Source organism: Natator depressus, chromosome 6, assembly GCF_965152275.1.
Source record: "Natator depressus isolate rNatDep1 chromosome 6, rNatDep2.hap1, whole genome shotgun sequence".
Taxonomy (NCBI): domain Eukaryota; kingdom Metazoa; phylum Chordata; order Testudines; family Cheloniidae; genus Natator; species Natator depressus.
In genome coordinates this window covers 28709605-28726652 of record NC_134239.1, presented here as the reverse complement: position 1 = coordinate 28726652, position 17048 = coordinate 28709605, and the positions used below count along the sequence as shown (strand labels likewise).

Here is a 17048-nt window from a genome sequence, read left to right as displayed (position 1 = left end):
TTCTTGGACGGTAATGCAAAGCCTTCTGTGCTAATATTGGAACATGTTACTAGAGTGCTACACCAACTATAATCATTGCCCATAACACCTTATTGGGGGGCAAATTATAATCGGCTTGCTTAGTATATTTAAATCAATTTCTAGTTATTAGTGACCCACAGGTTCTCAACCAGAATGTACGCTTTGGGCCTCTCTCCTGCAAGCAGCATCGCCAGCTGTCTTCGTTATGTGGTCACTCCTAACTTTCTTGCTTGCGCTACATCTAGTAACAGGGTCCATGATTGTAGGCACATTGAGTTTCCTTCAAAGCTACAGTAATAACTCAGATGTTCAGAGAAATTACATGACACTTCAATTCTTTTCAGCACTACAAGATGTCTGTTAAGGAACTTCTCATTCAAAACGTTCACAAAGAGGAGCACAGTCATGCTCACAACAAGATCACTGTGGTTGGGGTTGGCGCAGTCGGCATGGCTTGTGCAATCAGCATCCTGATGAAGGTGAGTGTCAAGGTTTACCCATCCTCCATCTGGAGCCAAAGAAAGCTATGGAGAATAGCTAGAACCATTGATTTATCTGACTGTTCTTGCAGCTTGTAAATGTCAGTTTTACCCTGTATGCCAGATGGAATATAGGTATTCACTTCATATCTTTGCTATACATGAGCTAACAAAGAACATGTACTATTAAAATGTTTCCCCAACAATTGCCAGCTTTCTGACTTTCATGTACAGAACCCCATATATCTTATCTGATCTACTTGGGACAGGAGCCAGATCGGATAACGAAAAAATATGATATGGAGAATGGGAAAGTGAGGCTGCAGTGCCGTCTAGTGGCTACAAGAGAGATCACCTGCTTCTGGACCTTTGTGTGTGCTGGTTGTTTGGTTAATACCGAGCCAGATAATGGAAGGTCTGATAAATGGGGTTCTACTGTAATTATCCACCCTGGGCAGATAACTAAGATAGTTACAGAATAAAATATATCTGGATTCCAAACCTTTATTTGTACTGCTAGAATGCCTAAAGCGGTTTCCATTTAAGCAAGGAGAAAACTGAGCTGTTGAATTGTTTATTCCACTGTGTACTAGAAGTAATTCCATCTTAGATATGAGAAATGCTGAATTAAACATAAATGTGTGTATTGCACAGAGTATGCAATGTCACTTCTAGAAAGTAATCTTTTCCTGGAGCTTTTGGGTGTGGGAGACCGTGGTCTGTTCTAAATCTGAACTGCGTTCTCCACACTGAAATACCAAACTATGTATTGATCGTACCACAGATTACACAATGCTTGCTTTTCATTATTATAATATAGTCATGGTTTATAAACCACTAGCTGTTGGATTATGCTTCATAAGCCATTTGTCTTGTTCAGGTTAACATGCATGGAACTGTGTGCACTCCACAGTCTAGTGATGCTGTGTGAGGTGCAGTACAGATAGGAAAATTACTGCAAGTGTCAATACTTTTTTTTCCCCCTCCTCAAAGCTAGCACCTTGATAGAAGTTCCAGCTAACTAAAATATTTGGCTTAGAATGACCAGCAACAGTTGGCTAACTACACTTAATTTATGCTGTTGCCATCTTTCTAAAGGCTGACTTCACAGATTACAGTGAAACATTTTAATTCAGAAATCCAGCACGCTGACTTGGTCTCTAATTGTGCTTCTGGCCTCCTGTAGGATTTGGCTGATGAACTTGCCCTTGTTGATGTCATAGAGGACAAGCTGAGAGGAGAGATGCTGGATCTCCAGCATGGCAGTCTCTTCCTTAGAACACCAAAAATTGTCTCTGGCAAAGGTTAGTGTGTGGTGGTGGTGGTTTTTTAATAAATATAGTTACACATTTATTTGAGCATAAGCTTTCATGAGGTACAGCTCACTTCATTGGATGCACTGTTGCTCATCCAAGTGTTACACTTGATTTTTAGCTCTAGTATTGAACAGCAGGTGTTAATCTGTTTCTGTTCATATAGAACACGAGAATGGCCATACTGGGTCGTGCCAGCTGCTTTAGAGGGAATGAACAGAACAGGGCAACTTCAAGTGATCCGTTGTCTCCCCCAGTCCCAGTTTCTGGCGGCTGAAGGCTTAGGCATACCCAGAGCATGGGGTGGTATCCCTGACCATCTCGGCTAATAGCCTCTGACTGACCTATTGTCTGAACTTATCTAGTTTGTTGTGTGTTTTTTTTTTTTTTTTTTAAACCTAATTATATTTTGGCCTTCATCACACAACGCAGAGTCAACCTCTGGAACCCATTTTATGAAGTACTTCCTTATATATGTTAACTTGCTGCTTATTAATTATATCAGGTGACCCCTTAGTGTTTGTTATGTGAAGTGGATAAACAACACTTCCCTATTCACTTTCTGTACACTGTAATGCTGCCTGCAGTGACTCAAGTGTGAGTCCCGACCTCAGGGCAGACTGTTAGGAAACAGGGCACAAACCCCAAATTGGTTGGTGAAATCTAAGTATAGAACTCACAACCAAGTGTAAACTCCTCCTGCACCAGAACAGCCTAAACATGGAGTCTCAGTCCCCTTGGGTTCTCCAATCTATTTTCCCATCCAGGTGAGCAAGGTCCCTTACACCAAGAATCACAGCAATATTCAGGTTACTCCTGGTATCAAAAGCCCAGTAACTTACCCCAGGTCAGTTGTACCTTAGATCTGACACCAAAGACTATGCCTGTAGCCAATCCTAAAATAAACAGTATAAAGTCCTTTTAAATAGGAAAAGGAAACTGAGTTATTTACAAAGCTAAAGCACATTGTAACTCATCTATGTCTATCTTAAGTTTCAAAAGGTGATAGAATAGTCTGATAAGCAAGCTCTGTATATCCTTGAGAGCTAACCCAGGCTAAGCAGATGCGGATTTCTTGCTTATGCCTAGAAAACCCATGTCCATTTTCAAGGACAATGCAAGCAGTGTCGAGATCCTTAGTTCCTTTTGTTTAGGGTTTTTGTCCTCAACCTTGTTCTGCGCTACAAGCTTAATGGGAGGAGTTCACTTGCACGGCTCATCTTCTGGGGGGAGAGCAGAACAAGAAATCTCTCTTCTCCTCTTGTTGAGAGTATGTAGGGGAAATTCCACTTGCAATGTCCTACACTAGTTCATCTGGTATCAATGGACTTTTTTTGGTGGGGGGGGGGGGGGAGGGCGTAACAACTTCTGGTGAAGATCAGCCTTTCACACTAATTAATGCATGTCTCCTGTCTGGTGCCTTAGAGGCTCACAATATAACCACTCCAATATTACCTTACAATATGGACTACATATCTTTAAAGTAAGATACTTGCTGCATGCATTCTCAATCCTTTAATAAAAGCTAAACAAACATATTCTTGTAATTCTAATACCTATTGTAACCACACTGGTGAGCTAGATTGACAAATGCATAGCTGGAATCAGTATTCTGTTGACATGGGGACCTTAACACAAGTTAACACCTGGTCTGTCAGCATCTCACACACCAGTCATACTTCTATAAACCTCTCCTATCCCCCTGCCCTTAGTTGTCTCTCTCCTTAGCTGAACAGTCCATCTTCTTAATTTCTCCTCATAGGGAAGTTGTTCCATATCACTGATCAATTTGTTGCCCTTAGCTGTAGCTTCTCTGGGGAAAAAATAAAAAAATGGTTCATAGCTGCCAGATTGGAATTTGTAACTTCTCATTAAAGCTTGTGGAGGTGAGCACTCCTGTGTTCTAGAATTGGCCACTGGGGCTAGAATTTTTTTTTATAGGTTCTTAACATAAAGGTGTTTCAGCTTACTTGTATGATCCTCCTAGATCACTTTACTCTGCAGCTGGCTAATCACCAGCATGACGTGTGTTCTTATCTACCACTCCTATTGGCTATCAACAGCTCAGGCCATGCCAGTTTAAATTCCACAGTGGCTAGTGACTATGGCAAGTGTTAGTGCATAGTTTACTTATTTCTCTGCCAAGGAGTAATTCCTTCATCCATAGGCAGTCACTATCAGAATAGAGGCTTTTTTTTTTTTAAATTGTAAGACATGTCACCCCAGGCTTACAGTAGCCAGAAAAGCATACACCACCACTACCTACACCTCAACTATTGTCCAGATTGGCTTCTCTCTAGGGCTACCATCAGTAGCCGTGCACCCAGTATTTCCTTAAAAACAAAACAAAACACACATTCCATGAAAGGTAACACTTGGGGCTTTCTTCTCCCTCCTTCCATTGTTGGAGTTTCCTGTTATAGCTGACATGAGTCTTTCAGTGAGTGCTCTCAGGTGAACGTAACCCAATTAAGGGATCTGCAGATATAGCTGCATGGCAGGCAGATGTGGCCATGTGTTTTTTGCCACAGCCTGCTTTCTTCACTCACGCTTCTTTGGCAGCTTCTCATGTGTTAGGGTTGACTTGAAGAGCTTTCAGATGAGCTTTGGTAGTGCCTTTAATTTTTTTGTTGGCCTCCCAGTGTACATGCTCCCATTTTCAACTGTCCATAAAACATGGCTGAGAGGAGTTGTGTGTCATCCATATGGATGAGGACACCTGCCAAGCAAAGTTGTACATGTATTATCAGGGATCCAACGCTAGTCATGCAGCACTGGTCCAGGACCTTGTTTGGTATCTTTCTGCCCACTTGATGTTACATGGGAGACAGACAGCGCATGTGAAAACACTCTAGTTTCTTCAGGTGTCTGTTACAGAGTGTCCACGTTTCGTAGCTGTAGATAAGAGTGCTTAACACCGTCCACACTCAAAGAGCTAGTCCTATCCTGCTCATTTAGCCCCCATTACTATAGTATCAGAGAAACTTGTGCAGCAACAAAATGAAGCTGATGGAATTTTCTCTGCATAGCAGAGAACAACTGACTAGCAGGAGAGCACTGTATCCACTAACTACTGCCTCTCGGCACTGTCAGACAGTGAGCTCTACCTTGAGGATGGTAGGAACTCTAGGCTTGTTCTGAGCTATCTGTGGAAAGAATTAATGTTTGACACTTTCTTTGTAGACTACAGTGTGACCGCACACTCCAAGCTGGTTATCATCACAGCTGGTGCGCGCCAGCAAGAAGGAGAGAGTCGTCTTAACTTGGTCCAGCGCAACGTAAACATCTTCAAATTCATCATTCCCAACATTGTCAAGTACAGCCCTGACTGCATGCTGCTCGTCGTATCAAATCCAGGTCAGGCTTGTTAGGACTGCTTAATAAAGCCCTCATCATTCCCTGGTTCTTATGGAATAGGGAAGCATGTTTCAGAGAGGGGAAAACCAACCTAGTTTAATGGGCTAGGGATTTGAGGTAACACTTGTCTCAAGTTCCCAGTTCAGAACAGAATTTAGGAAGAGCATGATGCAGTCACCTCCCTTCCTCCCCCCGCCAAAAAAAAAAAAAATTCACATTGCCTATTTGAGAATTAAGCGTCACCCTCCAGTTTAAACTTACCTGTAACTACTTCTGTAAAGCTCTTGAAGCAGGACTGTGTGTAATGGAGGCTGCCATGTCTTATAGATAGTGTAATTTAAACCTCTGCCATGCAGTTAAAAAGGTGGCTTTGCTAAGAGGCAACTAGATATCTATTGGGAAGGTGTGTATCAATTCTGTGCTCTATTCAGCATATTTAGTAAAAATCTTCTCCGCTTACAGATAAAACCCTCACAAGAATCAGTTGAAATAAACTGTCTTTGTCAAACAAGGCATTAGAATTTTTCATTGATTAAAGACTCAGTCCTTTTATTGTATTAATAGTTGATATTTTGACCTACGTGGCCTGGAAGATCAGCGGCTTTCCTAAACACCGTGTTATTGGTAGCGGCTGCAATCTGGATTCTGCCCGTTTCCGCTACCTCATGGGAGAAAGACTGGGTATCCATTCTCTAAGCTGCCATGGGTGGATAATTGGAGAGCATGGAGATTCTAGTGGTACGTATGAAGCCCTATTTATCTTTAGTGTTTTTTAAAAAAAAAAAAAAATCGAACAGAATAAGGCTAATGTACTAGGAGCTCAAGACTAAAACTCTACCAGGGTCCCAGGAAACACCAATATTCAATCTTTTGCAAAGAATTGCTCATTAGGACCTTAACATGAGGCAAGGTAAGAGAACAAGCATTGCCTTCCTTAACTTAGCTGTGGCATGTAGTAACAGTAGATGATCTATATTTGACTTAACCTGTTCTGTTAGAAAAGGTCATTACTGTAACCCAAGGAGGGCCAAAATCTGCAGACTAAATTCTCCCCAGAACTCTCAAGTAGGGAGCTGAAGGAGTGGGAGGGTGAAGCTCTTCCTTGCAAGGGACTCTTGAAAAACGCCGTTGTCATCAGACCAGCACTAGACAAGATTTTTAATTTTAGTCACTCAGTCTTAATGCTTTTTTTTTTTTTGGCCTCTCTCTCTCTCAAAACTTATGTGGAGGAACTGAAGTGCAGGCCTAGGCCAGGAGTACCTAGGAGTGTTGTTTTTGTTCAACACACCTTCAAGTGATTGTTGAAACAGCATTGTCTGGGAAGGGGAGACTTCAAAATTGCTTTCCCTTCTCACCTCCCCAGCCCCTCATGAAACTATCTAAATAGTCCCTTATTGACAATTCATTTCTTGACGAATAAAAAACTCAAACTGACCACCTTTAACCTTGAGATGCCAAATAAAGAAACCGGCTCAGACACTCAAACAGGACGAGGTTCACAAGACTTATTTTAATCCTGTAAGAGATACAAACATTTAAAAAAAAATTTAGTGTTACATTCAGACATCGAAACCACAAGGGCACTTGTATGGCAACAGATTCACTCTACCAGGTGTTACGCTAATTGTCAGTATATATTTGGGTGGAATGAAATTAGGATTTGTCTGGTGGATGGATAACTGCTCTACTGTGAAGTAACTCGTTAATTTTGTGTGTTTATCTTAGTACCTGTCTGGAGCGGGGTTAATGTTGCTGGTGTCTCCCTGAAGGCTCTGCACCCAGACCTAGGAACTGATACAGACAAAGAGCACTGGAAGGAAGTCCACAAACAGGTGGTGGACAGGTAAAGAGCAATTTTACACTAGAACAAGTTGCTTTACCCTTAAATGGCACAGACCTGTATAGTGCATAATGTCAAATGGAGCAGATATGTTGTCTCTAACCGGCTGTGCTCAGTTATGGTATTGTAAGTATCTGCTGCGGTTATCAGCAGAACAGAAACAAGATGCAGAAATGGTACAACTTAAAATAGGGATGCCTTGGTAGCTAACATTCTCCAGTCTAATGGAGAAAACATGTTAATAATTTCTGGGGAGCTGCAATCTTGTATGCCAAGAACTCTTACATAGATGGGCATAATAATGCACCTGTACTTTTTTTTTGGTGCAGAGAACCCAATACTTTAAATCTGGTTAATAGGTACCTTGGTGCTTGACTGTTAAACAGACTGGGTGGAATTTTTCAGAAGTGCTTAATCCTGTAGAAGAGCACAAGTCCTGCTGAAGGTCAGTGGGACTGGTGCCGCTGAGTTAGGTGATTTTTGGAAATCATACCCATTGTTTTAAGATTTCATAATCCAAGTTATAACAAACTTCAGTTTAACCATTTTGCTTTTAGAAAATGTAAAGCAAGTTCTTTACCTTTGCAGTGCCTATGAGGTGATCAAGTTGAAGGGATACACATCATGGGCTATTGGTCTCTCTGTGGCAGATCTAGCTGAAACTATTATGAAGAACCTAAAGAGGGTTCACCCAATTTCTACTATGGTTAAGGTAAGCAGCAGCTTGTTAAAGCAGAGAAACGTCCACCATTCTTGTGTTAAGAGGTAAACTAATTTACAGCTGTAAATATTAATATCCAGAGCTGCCTAATTTCCTGTGAAATTTGGCTAACAATTTAGACCACTGGCTTAAAGGAAGTGGTGACATGATGGGCTAATACTTGAAAATAAAGTAAACCAAGGTTGTAAAAGAACCATGTAATATCCTTCTATTTCCTTTTCAGGGCATGTATGGAATACATGATGATGTCTTCCTAAGTGTTCCTTGTGTGTTGGGATATGGTGGCATTACGGATGTAGTAAAGATGACTCTGAAGAGTGAGGAGGAAGAAAAGCTAAGGAAGAGTGCAGATACACTTTGGGGAATCCAGAAGGAACTGCAGTTTTAATTCTTATGTCCTAGAACTTCACTTCACTATACAACAGTATAGTGGATTTGTCTGTTGCACTTTTCAAGTAGGTCATGTCCTTTGATGTAGGTACTGACTAGAAACATGTAAAGCTAAAATCTATGAACAACTCAGTTTCCTGAAATTAGAGTAGGAAACTGTTCTGTAGCTATTCCTAGTCACCAAAACCTGTATTTGTAGCCAGAGGTGGATCACAACCTAGTAATTTACAGTTAAGTGGTGTAAAGTAGATCTAGCACTCCTTGTAAAACAGCACTGCCTAGCAAAATCCTCTGCCTTTTTCTCAGTTTAATGTCAGTTCAGAAGAATATAATTGGTTTCACAACTGTGTAATAATAAATGTAGAGACCAAAGTATTTCTTGTATTACAAAAAGGATGGGGGCAAACCAACGCTGACCAACTTTCTCTGACTGATAGATTAAAGATCTCAACTTGTTGCAGGTCCAAATGTATTTTCCTAACTGCTTTGGAATCTCTGTGCATACCTTTTCCGGAGAACTTAATTTTTGTGTACGATACTGGAATAGCTGTAAATCTGGTTCCTAGAAATGTAAACCAGGACTGCTGTATACGACAAGTAAAGGCCACTGCAAGCATTCAACTGTACCAGCCCTAACACCAAATAAACCATGAACTGCTACTTCTGTTTCCTTGTCTAATTTTACCTTAGGCCTCAAACATGGCTTTTGGAAAGGGGATGGATCACGTGACATTGCTCTGTTCAGAGTTGTCCCTTTGAAGCATGGCACTGGCCACTTTCAGAGGCAGGACACTAGGCTAGATTGAAGTCAGCCTGATGCAGAGAGGAGTACAGCTCCACAAAAGCTTGATATTTAAATCCAGATTCTCAATATGAACCAGTCCTCTCTACTATTCCTATAGCCCCCTTATCTCAAACCTCAGTAAAAAAGAGACCCCCCCCCCTTTGAATATTAAAAAGCTAACTCATTAGTTATTACACAAAAATCCCAGTAAATAGATGAGAGCAGAGACTACAGGGGCTTAGTACTCTTGAATAACATGTCTTCTATATTTTGACACGTAAAACATGGATTTACAAGCTTAACTTTTGGCACTTGAGGCTAAGCTTAATCGCAAAGATACACTTCAAAAAGTTGACCTAAATAAACCAAGGCAAACTACATGCCAAAGAAAAGCAAGGGGATTTTTTTCCTTACCTGTAAAATGGAATTGAGAGTAACTCAGCAATCTGTGCTAATGGGATCCATCCTTCTCTCTCCACAGGTGGTTAACAGGCAAATGAATCAGAACAAAGGTATACCATAATAGGAGTCTCTGCTGCTAGTGCATACATGGAAGCAGGTTAACAGCTTCCCTAAAATCTAATGCACTAACAGAAGCAGTTAACAAACCATACAGAACACAATAAGAGTGGGGGAATGGATTACTGTAGATACACACTGAAAACCTTAGGGGGGGGGAGGAGGGAAATCACGTTTTTGTAGGGAATATCTCCAAGTACTCTACTAATAAGGGACCTAAATTGTAGTAGTGAGCTGACTTAAGGAGGAAGGAAGATACATCTTGACTTTGAAGAAAAAATAAACTGGATTGAGTTACAGCCCTCTGTAATTTAAAGAAACAGACCACAAATGCAGGATCCTTTTTGTCCCACTCTAGGTCCAGAAAGAAAGTAGGGAGGGATACACAGCTTCTGATTAATGTGAAAGCTGGGCATGTTTCTCAGGACCAGTTAGTTGGAGGAAAAATAATTACTGGAGATCTGGGAGGGGGGGGAAACAAAACCGTTTCTTGTACTCATGACAGAGTAAAAAAACTGAACCAAAACTGCCATCTTGAATGAAAGGAAAACCTAAAGGAATAGTGGCCATACATCCAGCTCTAGAATAAGCGGCTCATGTCATCTGCATTAAAACTCCTCAGAGGTGTCTTCAGAGTCAGACTCCAACAAGGAGGAGGAAATTTCCCTTCAGACTCTTGGGAGATATACATGGAGTTCTTTGGCCTCTTATGGGAGGAAGGTCATTGCATTTAGCATGAAAATGGGGCAGTTTGCTTAGGGAAGTGTGAATGCTGCTTGTTTTGGGCCCTTTACAGTATATGACCTCTGCACTTCATCTTGAAGGGGAAAAGGATGTGAAAATTTGGTTTCCATGAAGGATTTGCTGAGGTAGCCCACACCAGCCCTAATCTAAGGAAGCAAATGACATCAAGTTGCTGAGGAGATGGTGGTAATTAGTCACCTGGGAAAAGAGCAGGATCCATTAGTGTAGATTATAGAAAGCAATTTGCAGCATAAACAATTTGTTAAGGAAATGGAAGCTTCAAACAAATCTATGAGGTGATTACAAGTAAAAGTGTTATACACCTCAGCATAATTAAGGTCAACATTTCCTATTTTGTCTAGCTGTTTTTACAAACTGCAATACTACCAGTGGGTGATATTTGTTTGTAATATCTAAATAGAATGGGGGAAAAAAATCACCACTGTTTTTGCTATGGTCACCCTGCAAGAAATCACATTTCCTGGGTGACACGATCTAGCACAGAAGACAAGCCTTTACTTTGGGCACCCTGCTTTCATTAGTTTATAATAAACTTAAAAATGACATAACAGCCATACTTAAAGCAACTGTGTTTATTCTTCCTAGTTCTGGACACTGAAGAAAAGATGTTTCCAGGTCTCTATTAGCAATCTATTAGTGATATGTATGTTTGTTAGTTAAATAAAAAGTTGCACAAACTAGGAAGACGTATCTGTTTGCAAAGGAAGTATATTCTAAACAAAAACATAGGAAGAAAAAAATTATGCAATAAGTTTTATTTAGCATTAATCCACCAACACAAAAAAGGTTACAGGGAATAGAAAGTGCATTAATAAAAGCTAGTCTTTACCAAAAAGAAAAAGAAAATATATTATTGATTCAAAATATCTTACACTTGAATGATGTAATAACTTATTCTGGGCACCTACTGATTAAAAGAGAGAGTGACTGTTTCTTAAGGAGCCCTACTTCCCAGTTAAAGTCAGAGAGGTCAGTACAGATCACTGAGTCCAGCAGTTTTTCTTGCCTTCTGCATTAGTGCTCTCAGCTGGAATTGCTTGCGCGACAGAAGACGTACATGCTGGGGAAAGAGAAGATACAATTTAGTATGGTCTTCATTACAATCTGAGATTATCTGCAATCCAAAATTTTAATACTTTGCATAATCTGAGTCAAATGTGATGTTTATTTCTGGAAATGGATATTTATACTGTCAGGACCAAATCCTGATTTAAGTAAACACAGAGTAAGGACCTCAAGATATGTCCCAAAGTAAAATACTTTACACTTTCTGCAAACTGCAACACATAGTTCACAGCACTTTCTTTGCTAAGAAATAGCAATCAAATTCAATAAAGTATCATTCACTAGGGTTTATTTTTAGTGAATTAAGTATCTGGTAAAAACATTTCATTTTATGGAGCGTATAACAAATTAAATTGAATCACTGTAGATTACTACTGTGCCTCCCATGAGAGACAACGATACTTGTTGGAAGCTGGGGTGAAGACCACATTGGTGAATGCAACAGCCAAGCTGCTTAAGGACCAGAAGTTAAGCCATTATCTGGCCTCTCCATGCATGGGATGCTAAAGCTGAACCCCAGATTTGAAGTCTCACCCCAAATTGGAATGTCAGTGAACTTCTATCATTAGAAAAAAGAACCAATAGTACTGATTGCGTAGGTGCAGACTACTAGACTTTTGAGTCCCTTAGGCATTGTATTTGAGAAATATAAAAGGAGTGAGTATTAACTAAGATGGGCACACAACAATGAGCTTTAAAAGTTAAATAGTTTTATTGAATCAGTTTAATTTTAAGCATTTTTAATACTTTGTTTCAAAGTCGCTGTGGATTTATTCACCTGCAAAATACAGGTGGGGTATCTTTTTGCCCACTGCATGGCATTTTTTTATCCTGATCCTTAATTAAACATTTAGCCTATCAACCTCTCTTGAAATGATTTGACCTATAAGTGAAGTTAAGACAAGACTACGATCAGCAACCCCAAACCCTTTGCTTTTCCTTCCTGGACCCCAAGACAGTCATTAAGTGGGTTGGCAAAATGTCTGGTTGCTCAGTTAACTGGTCAAAATCAAGTCACTCAATATCAGCTATATGCTTCCCATCTAATTTGAAGGATTTCGTATGCACAGGGCCAAAAGATGTTTGAAATACTTGTGAATTATCATTCCAAAAAGTATGGATAAATATTTCCACACTACCTGTTTGGTTATAAATGAAAACAGACTCATAGGGATGAGGCCTTTTATTGCACTAGCCATTAAAAAAATATCTATACTACCATTCCATGTTGGAGATAAGTTTTTTAAAGTGAATCTATGTGGTGTTTGCAACCTTTTTATGGAATGTAAAGCTGGTCAGATTTAAGTTACAATTCCTGTTTCTAAGTTGAGTGAAAGCTTAAAGGCATACCAAGGCATACCAATTTAGTGTGCCTTTACACTATTGGAAAGCAGAGAGATACTAAAAAAGAGAAGTGACTTCAGTAAACTATTTCCTAGACACAGGCCTCCCCAAGTATGCAACTGGCTCCGCATAGGTGGACCCCTGCATCCTTCACAACTTCACCCCACCCTTCCTAACTTAGTAACTTTCTGTGACACACATCACTGCCTTTGCTCTGCCAATGTCCCACGCCCTTACTGCCCGCCTGTCAGCTTCTCCTGTAAAAAGCCTCCAGGCTTTCTCCCACATGCACCTTGTCTTCCTGCAACTGCCTCCCTTAAGAGACACCTCTGCTGTAATGCCCATAAAACCCAGCCTGATAACCACAGCTAAACAGGTGACAAGCTGCGACTGTCCTCGTCCCCTTCTTTCCCTTTTCTATACCCCACCTATAAAAAAAGATCACTGCCACATTTAGCTAATAAGCTGTGTCAAATCTTCACCATACTCATAAATAAACAAATCCATAGGCAGGCAGTGGTAATGAGCGTATTCTCTTTTATAGAAGTGGCTTCTGTGTATCTTTTTGTCTGTCCATACATACGGTTTGCTTGCCTCAGAATCAGACAACCTGCAATAGCCAACTGAAGTCAATGCCTAAAACAGTGTATTTCATTCTGTCCTCTTACTCATCTTTCAGTATCTGGCTATGTCTTGATCCAAAGCCACTCAAGCATTTGAAACTCTGCTTGGAATAGAAAAATCTGATGTAAGGAAGAAAAAGATGAACATGGTGGAGCATTAGGCTATGGGAAATGAGTTGGTGGTCTGCGTTCATTTCTGTATCCACACTACCACAAACTTTTAGTTAGCTGTTTCAGCAAAGGCACCAAGGATAGAATGAGGGTAGAGACTGACTAACTGCTCACCTTTACACTTAGTTTCTCCACAATCAGGGTGAAGGTACAGTGATAAAGCAAGGTGGGCACACTGCCCTGCCACCATTACACCTGGCCTAGTAACACAGGACTTTCGTCTACAATGCTGTTAATTAGGGACTTTTCATAAGCACGGACATTCCTTTTATTAACTGAAGTTCTCTTTTTAAAAAATGCAGACATTTTTAAACCTACTGGTTCCCCTTTGGCAAAAAAAACCAACCCAGCAACACAATCTCGAGACAGACACACAGGAATTTTCAGTGCCAAAACGTTAGTCAAATACGTAACTTTCAATGCACATTCAAAAGTGTCTTGCGAAACCTACCTTTAGAAAGACATCTAGGTCAATAACCCCACGTCTCAATGCTTCTCCCAAGTAAAAGATGGTGTCTTCAATGGCATTTTCCTCTGCATATAAGTTCAGGATCTGTTTGTAAAGTGGTGCTGTTGGAATGATAACTTCATCTATGTCATTATTTTCGGACTGATTTTCCATTTTCTCCAGTGCAGAACTAAGTTCTTCATCTTTCTTCTTCAGAAGTTCAATGTTCTTATCGACTTCAGCCTAAAAAAAAATATTTAAAATACTTGCTCTGTTAAAGTTCTTGAGATCCAAATGACCTCTTAAATTTTACTTTGATATGCATTTGACTAGATAAACTAATTCTGAGAACTCTAGTTGGCTCTCAGTTTCTTTGCTCACTTGTATTAGGGTTTTACTATGGTAAATCCTATCACCACATAGACTCTAGATATTTCCTCTAATTTAAAACTGAATGCTATTTTAAAATGTATAAATAGGAATAAGAGTGAGGTACTTATTTTATATTATTCTGGCTATGGTTATGCCATGATTGATTTGCCAGTTGTCTGGCTGGTTCCCACTATCTATCACAGAGGTGGCTAACATTTCAGTGTTGTACATACTGTATCACATTTGTGACTGCCTATGGTCTCCTTTGGGATGAAAAGTGATATATAAATGAAAAATTATAGAAGACCTGATAGCAACCCCCTAGTTAAGACTGTGTTTGATTCGTACTTAAACAGGACAGAAATTCCTCCATTTTGCACTTTAATGATTGAATTTAGTTTACAATTTTCGCACAATAATCCTTCAGAGGACAACTGAATTTTTCATATACTTTTTAAAGTTAATATATTAACTATTACAAAGAAGACACTGAAAAATGCTCCTTCCTTTCTGTAATTTTGTCCTGCTTTCCTCACTTTTTCTTAGGTCCCTCTAGTTAAAGAAGCAAAATCCCCACAAGTTTCAAAATAGGGATTACACATATATCTGGGTAATATCTTGGACATAAGATACTTTTGATCTTGTAAAGTTAACCCACAATAATAGTTATCCCCCTTCATTCAAGACAACCTACCATTAAGTTTTGCCAAGATTAGCCTATAATTGTCCAGTTCTAACAGCTACTCCCATTCTCCAGTGCTGCAAGGCTGTCTTGCAGACTCATTGGCTCTGGCTCAACACAGAGACCCTGTGGAGCCAGATGGCAAGCAGGGGTTTGGGAAGGTGATGGCTCCAGGGGAAGAGATGTAGTTCAGAAGCCATGAGAGGATGAGCAAAAATGTGGGAGGCCAGAGTGAGTGCTGCGTATGGAGGCATAATGAGATATTAGCAAGTTCTGATGACTAGTTTAACAGGGATATGTGGGCATGAGGGATGGAAGAGGCGTTTTGTTGTGGGGGATGGGGGCCCTTGGCTTGAGGGTCCAGAGCTATGCAGGGAGACTGAGGTAGGGATGGAGTCCAGTGCCTCTATGCCATGGCACTGGAGACTGAAGTGCTCCCCAGCACTGTTGCCACAGTGCACCAAAGAGCTGACACAGTGGCAAGGATTGGGAATGGACTGTTTCTGTGCTGAGGCACTGGCACACGAATGGCTCCTTTTGGTGCTGCTGCCCAGCTTCCTGCTATACCAAGGCAGCAGTACCAAGAGAAGCCTCTGATGTGCACAAGTCTCAGTGTAGGGCCCTGTCCCCCACCAGACAGCTCTAATCCCCTCCCCTCCTGAAACTCCTGTTCAATCTCCCGCAGTGCACCAGGGACGAGCACCACAGACAGTTGAAGGAAGGTGAGCAGCCACACACAGTGAGGGGCATAGCGTGAGTGAGGTTCAGAGCACAGGAACAGCCATACTGGGTCAGACCAAGGGTCCATCTAGCCCAGTACCCTGTCTTCCGACAGCAGCCAAAGGGAGTGAACAGAACAGGCAACTGAGTGATCCATCCCCTGTTGTGCACTCCCAGCTTCTGGCAGTCAAAGACTAGGCACACGCAGAGCATGTGGTTGCATATCTGACCATCTTGGCGAACAGCCATCGATGGACCTATCCTTCATGAACTTACTGAATTCTTCTTTGATCCCACTTGTACTTTTGGCCTTCACAACATCACTGGCAATGAGTTCCATAGTTGACTGTGCATTGTGTGAAGAAATACTTCCTTTTGTTTGTTTTAAAACTTGCTGCCTATTCGTTTCATTGGGTGGCCCCTGCTTCTTGTGTTATGTGAAGGAGTAAATAACACTTCCTTACTCACTTTCTCCACACCAGCCATGATTTTATAGACTCCCCTTAGTTCTCACTTTTCCAAGCAGCGAAGTCCCAGGTTTTTTAATCTTTCCTCACACAGAAGCTGTCCCATACTCCTAATCATTTTTGTTGCCCATCTCTGTACCTTTTCCAATTCTAACGTATCTTTTTGAGATGGGGCAACCAGAACAGTATGCAGTATTCCAGGTGTGGGTGTACCATGGATTTTTATAGTGGCATTATGATATTTTTTTCTGTCTTTTCTATCCTTTTCCTAATGGTTCTTAACACTCTGTTAGCTTTTTTGACTGCTGCCATACACTGAGTGGATGTTTTCAGAGAACTATCCACAATGACTCCATGAGCTCTTTCTTGCATGGTAACAGCTAATTTAGATTCCATCATTTTGTATGTATAGTTGGGATTATATGTTCCAATGCACATTACTTCGCATTTATTAACATTGAACGTGATCTGCCATTTTATTGCCCAGTCACCCAGTTTTTTGAAATCCCTTTGTAACTCTTCACAGTCGGCTTTGGATTTAACTATCTGGAAAAATTTTGTCTCATCTAAAATTTTGCCACCTCACTGTGTACCCCTTTTTCCATATCATTTATGTGGGGGAAGAGAGGGGACATAGGATCAGAGAGATGGAGGCAGAAAGTTATACACATCCCTACATCAACATCATCTTCAGGAGTACATATCCTTCAATAAAATGTATTACAGTTTCCCTACTGCTAAATAAAATAATAAAGTGGATATTCTGGACAGTGAGTTGAATAGTCTTAACTCCATTTCCATCCACTTTCCTTGCTCATGTGCTCTCTCTCACACACACACCCCTCAACTAAAAAAAGGGGACATTTTAAAACTGACATACTGGAAGCCTGGGAATATCCATTATACTCAAAACAGACTGTACACATACACGGTTCACTTCACTACTGAAAATCAAGACATATGGCAT

General features: G+C 40.6%; 2 protein-coding genes across 2 annotated transcripts in view; one reads left to right on the top strand and one right to left on the bottom strand.

Annotated features, from left to right (window-relative positions):
- The first annotated feature begins 344 nt into the window (after positions 1-344).
- LOC141988861 (L-lactate dehydrogenase A chain) lies at positions 345-8775 on the top strand. The gene is made up of 7 exons (XM_074954881.1): positions 345-500; positions 1687-1804; positions 4997-5170; positions 5735-5908; positions 6896-7013; positions 7599-7722; positions 7955-8775. Exons 1-7 carry the CDS (start codon positions 375-377, stop codon positions 8117-8119), a joined length of 999 nt encoding a protein of 332 aa, XP_074810982.1. The 5' UTR covers positions 345-374; the 3' UTR covers positions 8120-8775.
- A 2032-nt stretch (positions 8776-10807) lies between these two features.
- The window catches only part of TSG101 (tumor susceptibility 101), a 47301-nt gene continuing 41060 nt past the window's right edge, over positions 10808-17048 (bottom strand). The window contains exons 9-10 of the mRNA XM_074954880.1: positions 13844-14083; positions 10808-11249 (exon numbers count right to left, since the gene is read on the bottom strand). Of these exons, the coding sequence (XP_074810981.1) occupies positions 11160-11249; positions 13844-14083 (330 nt within the window). The 3' untranslated portion in view covers positions 10808-11159. The remainder of the gene's footprint in view (positions 11250-13843; positions 14084-17048) is intronic.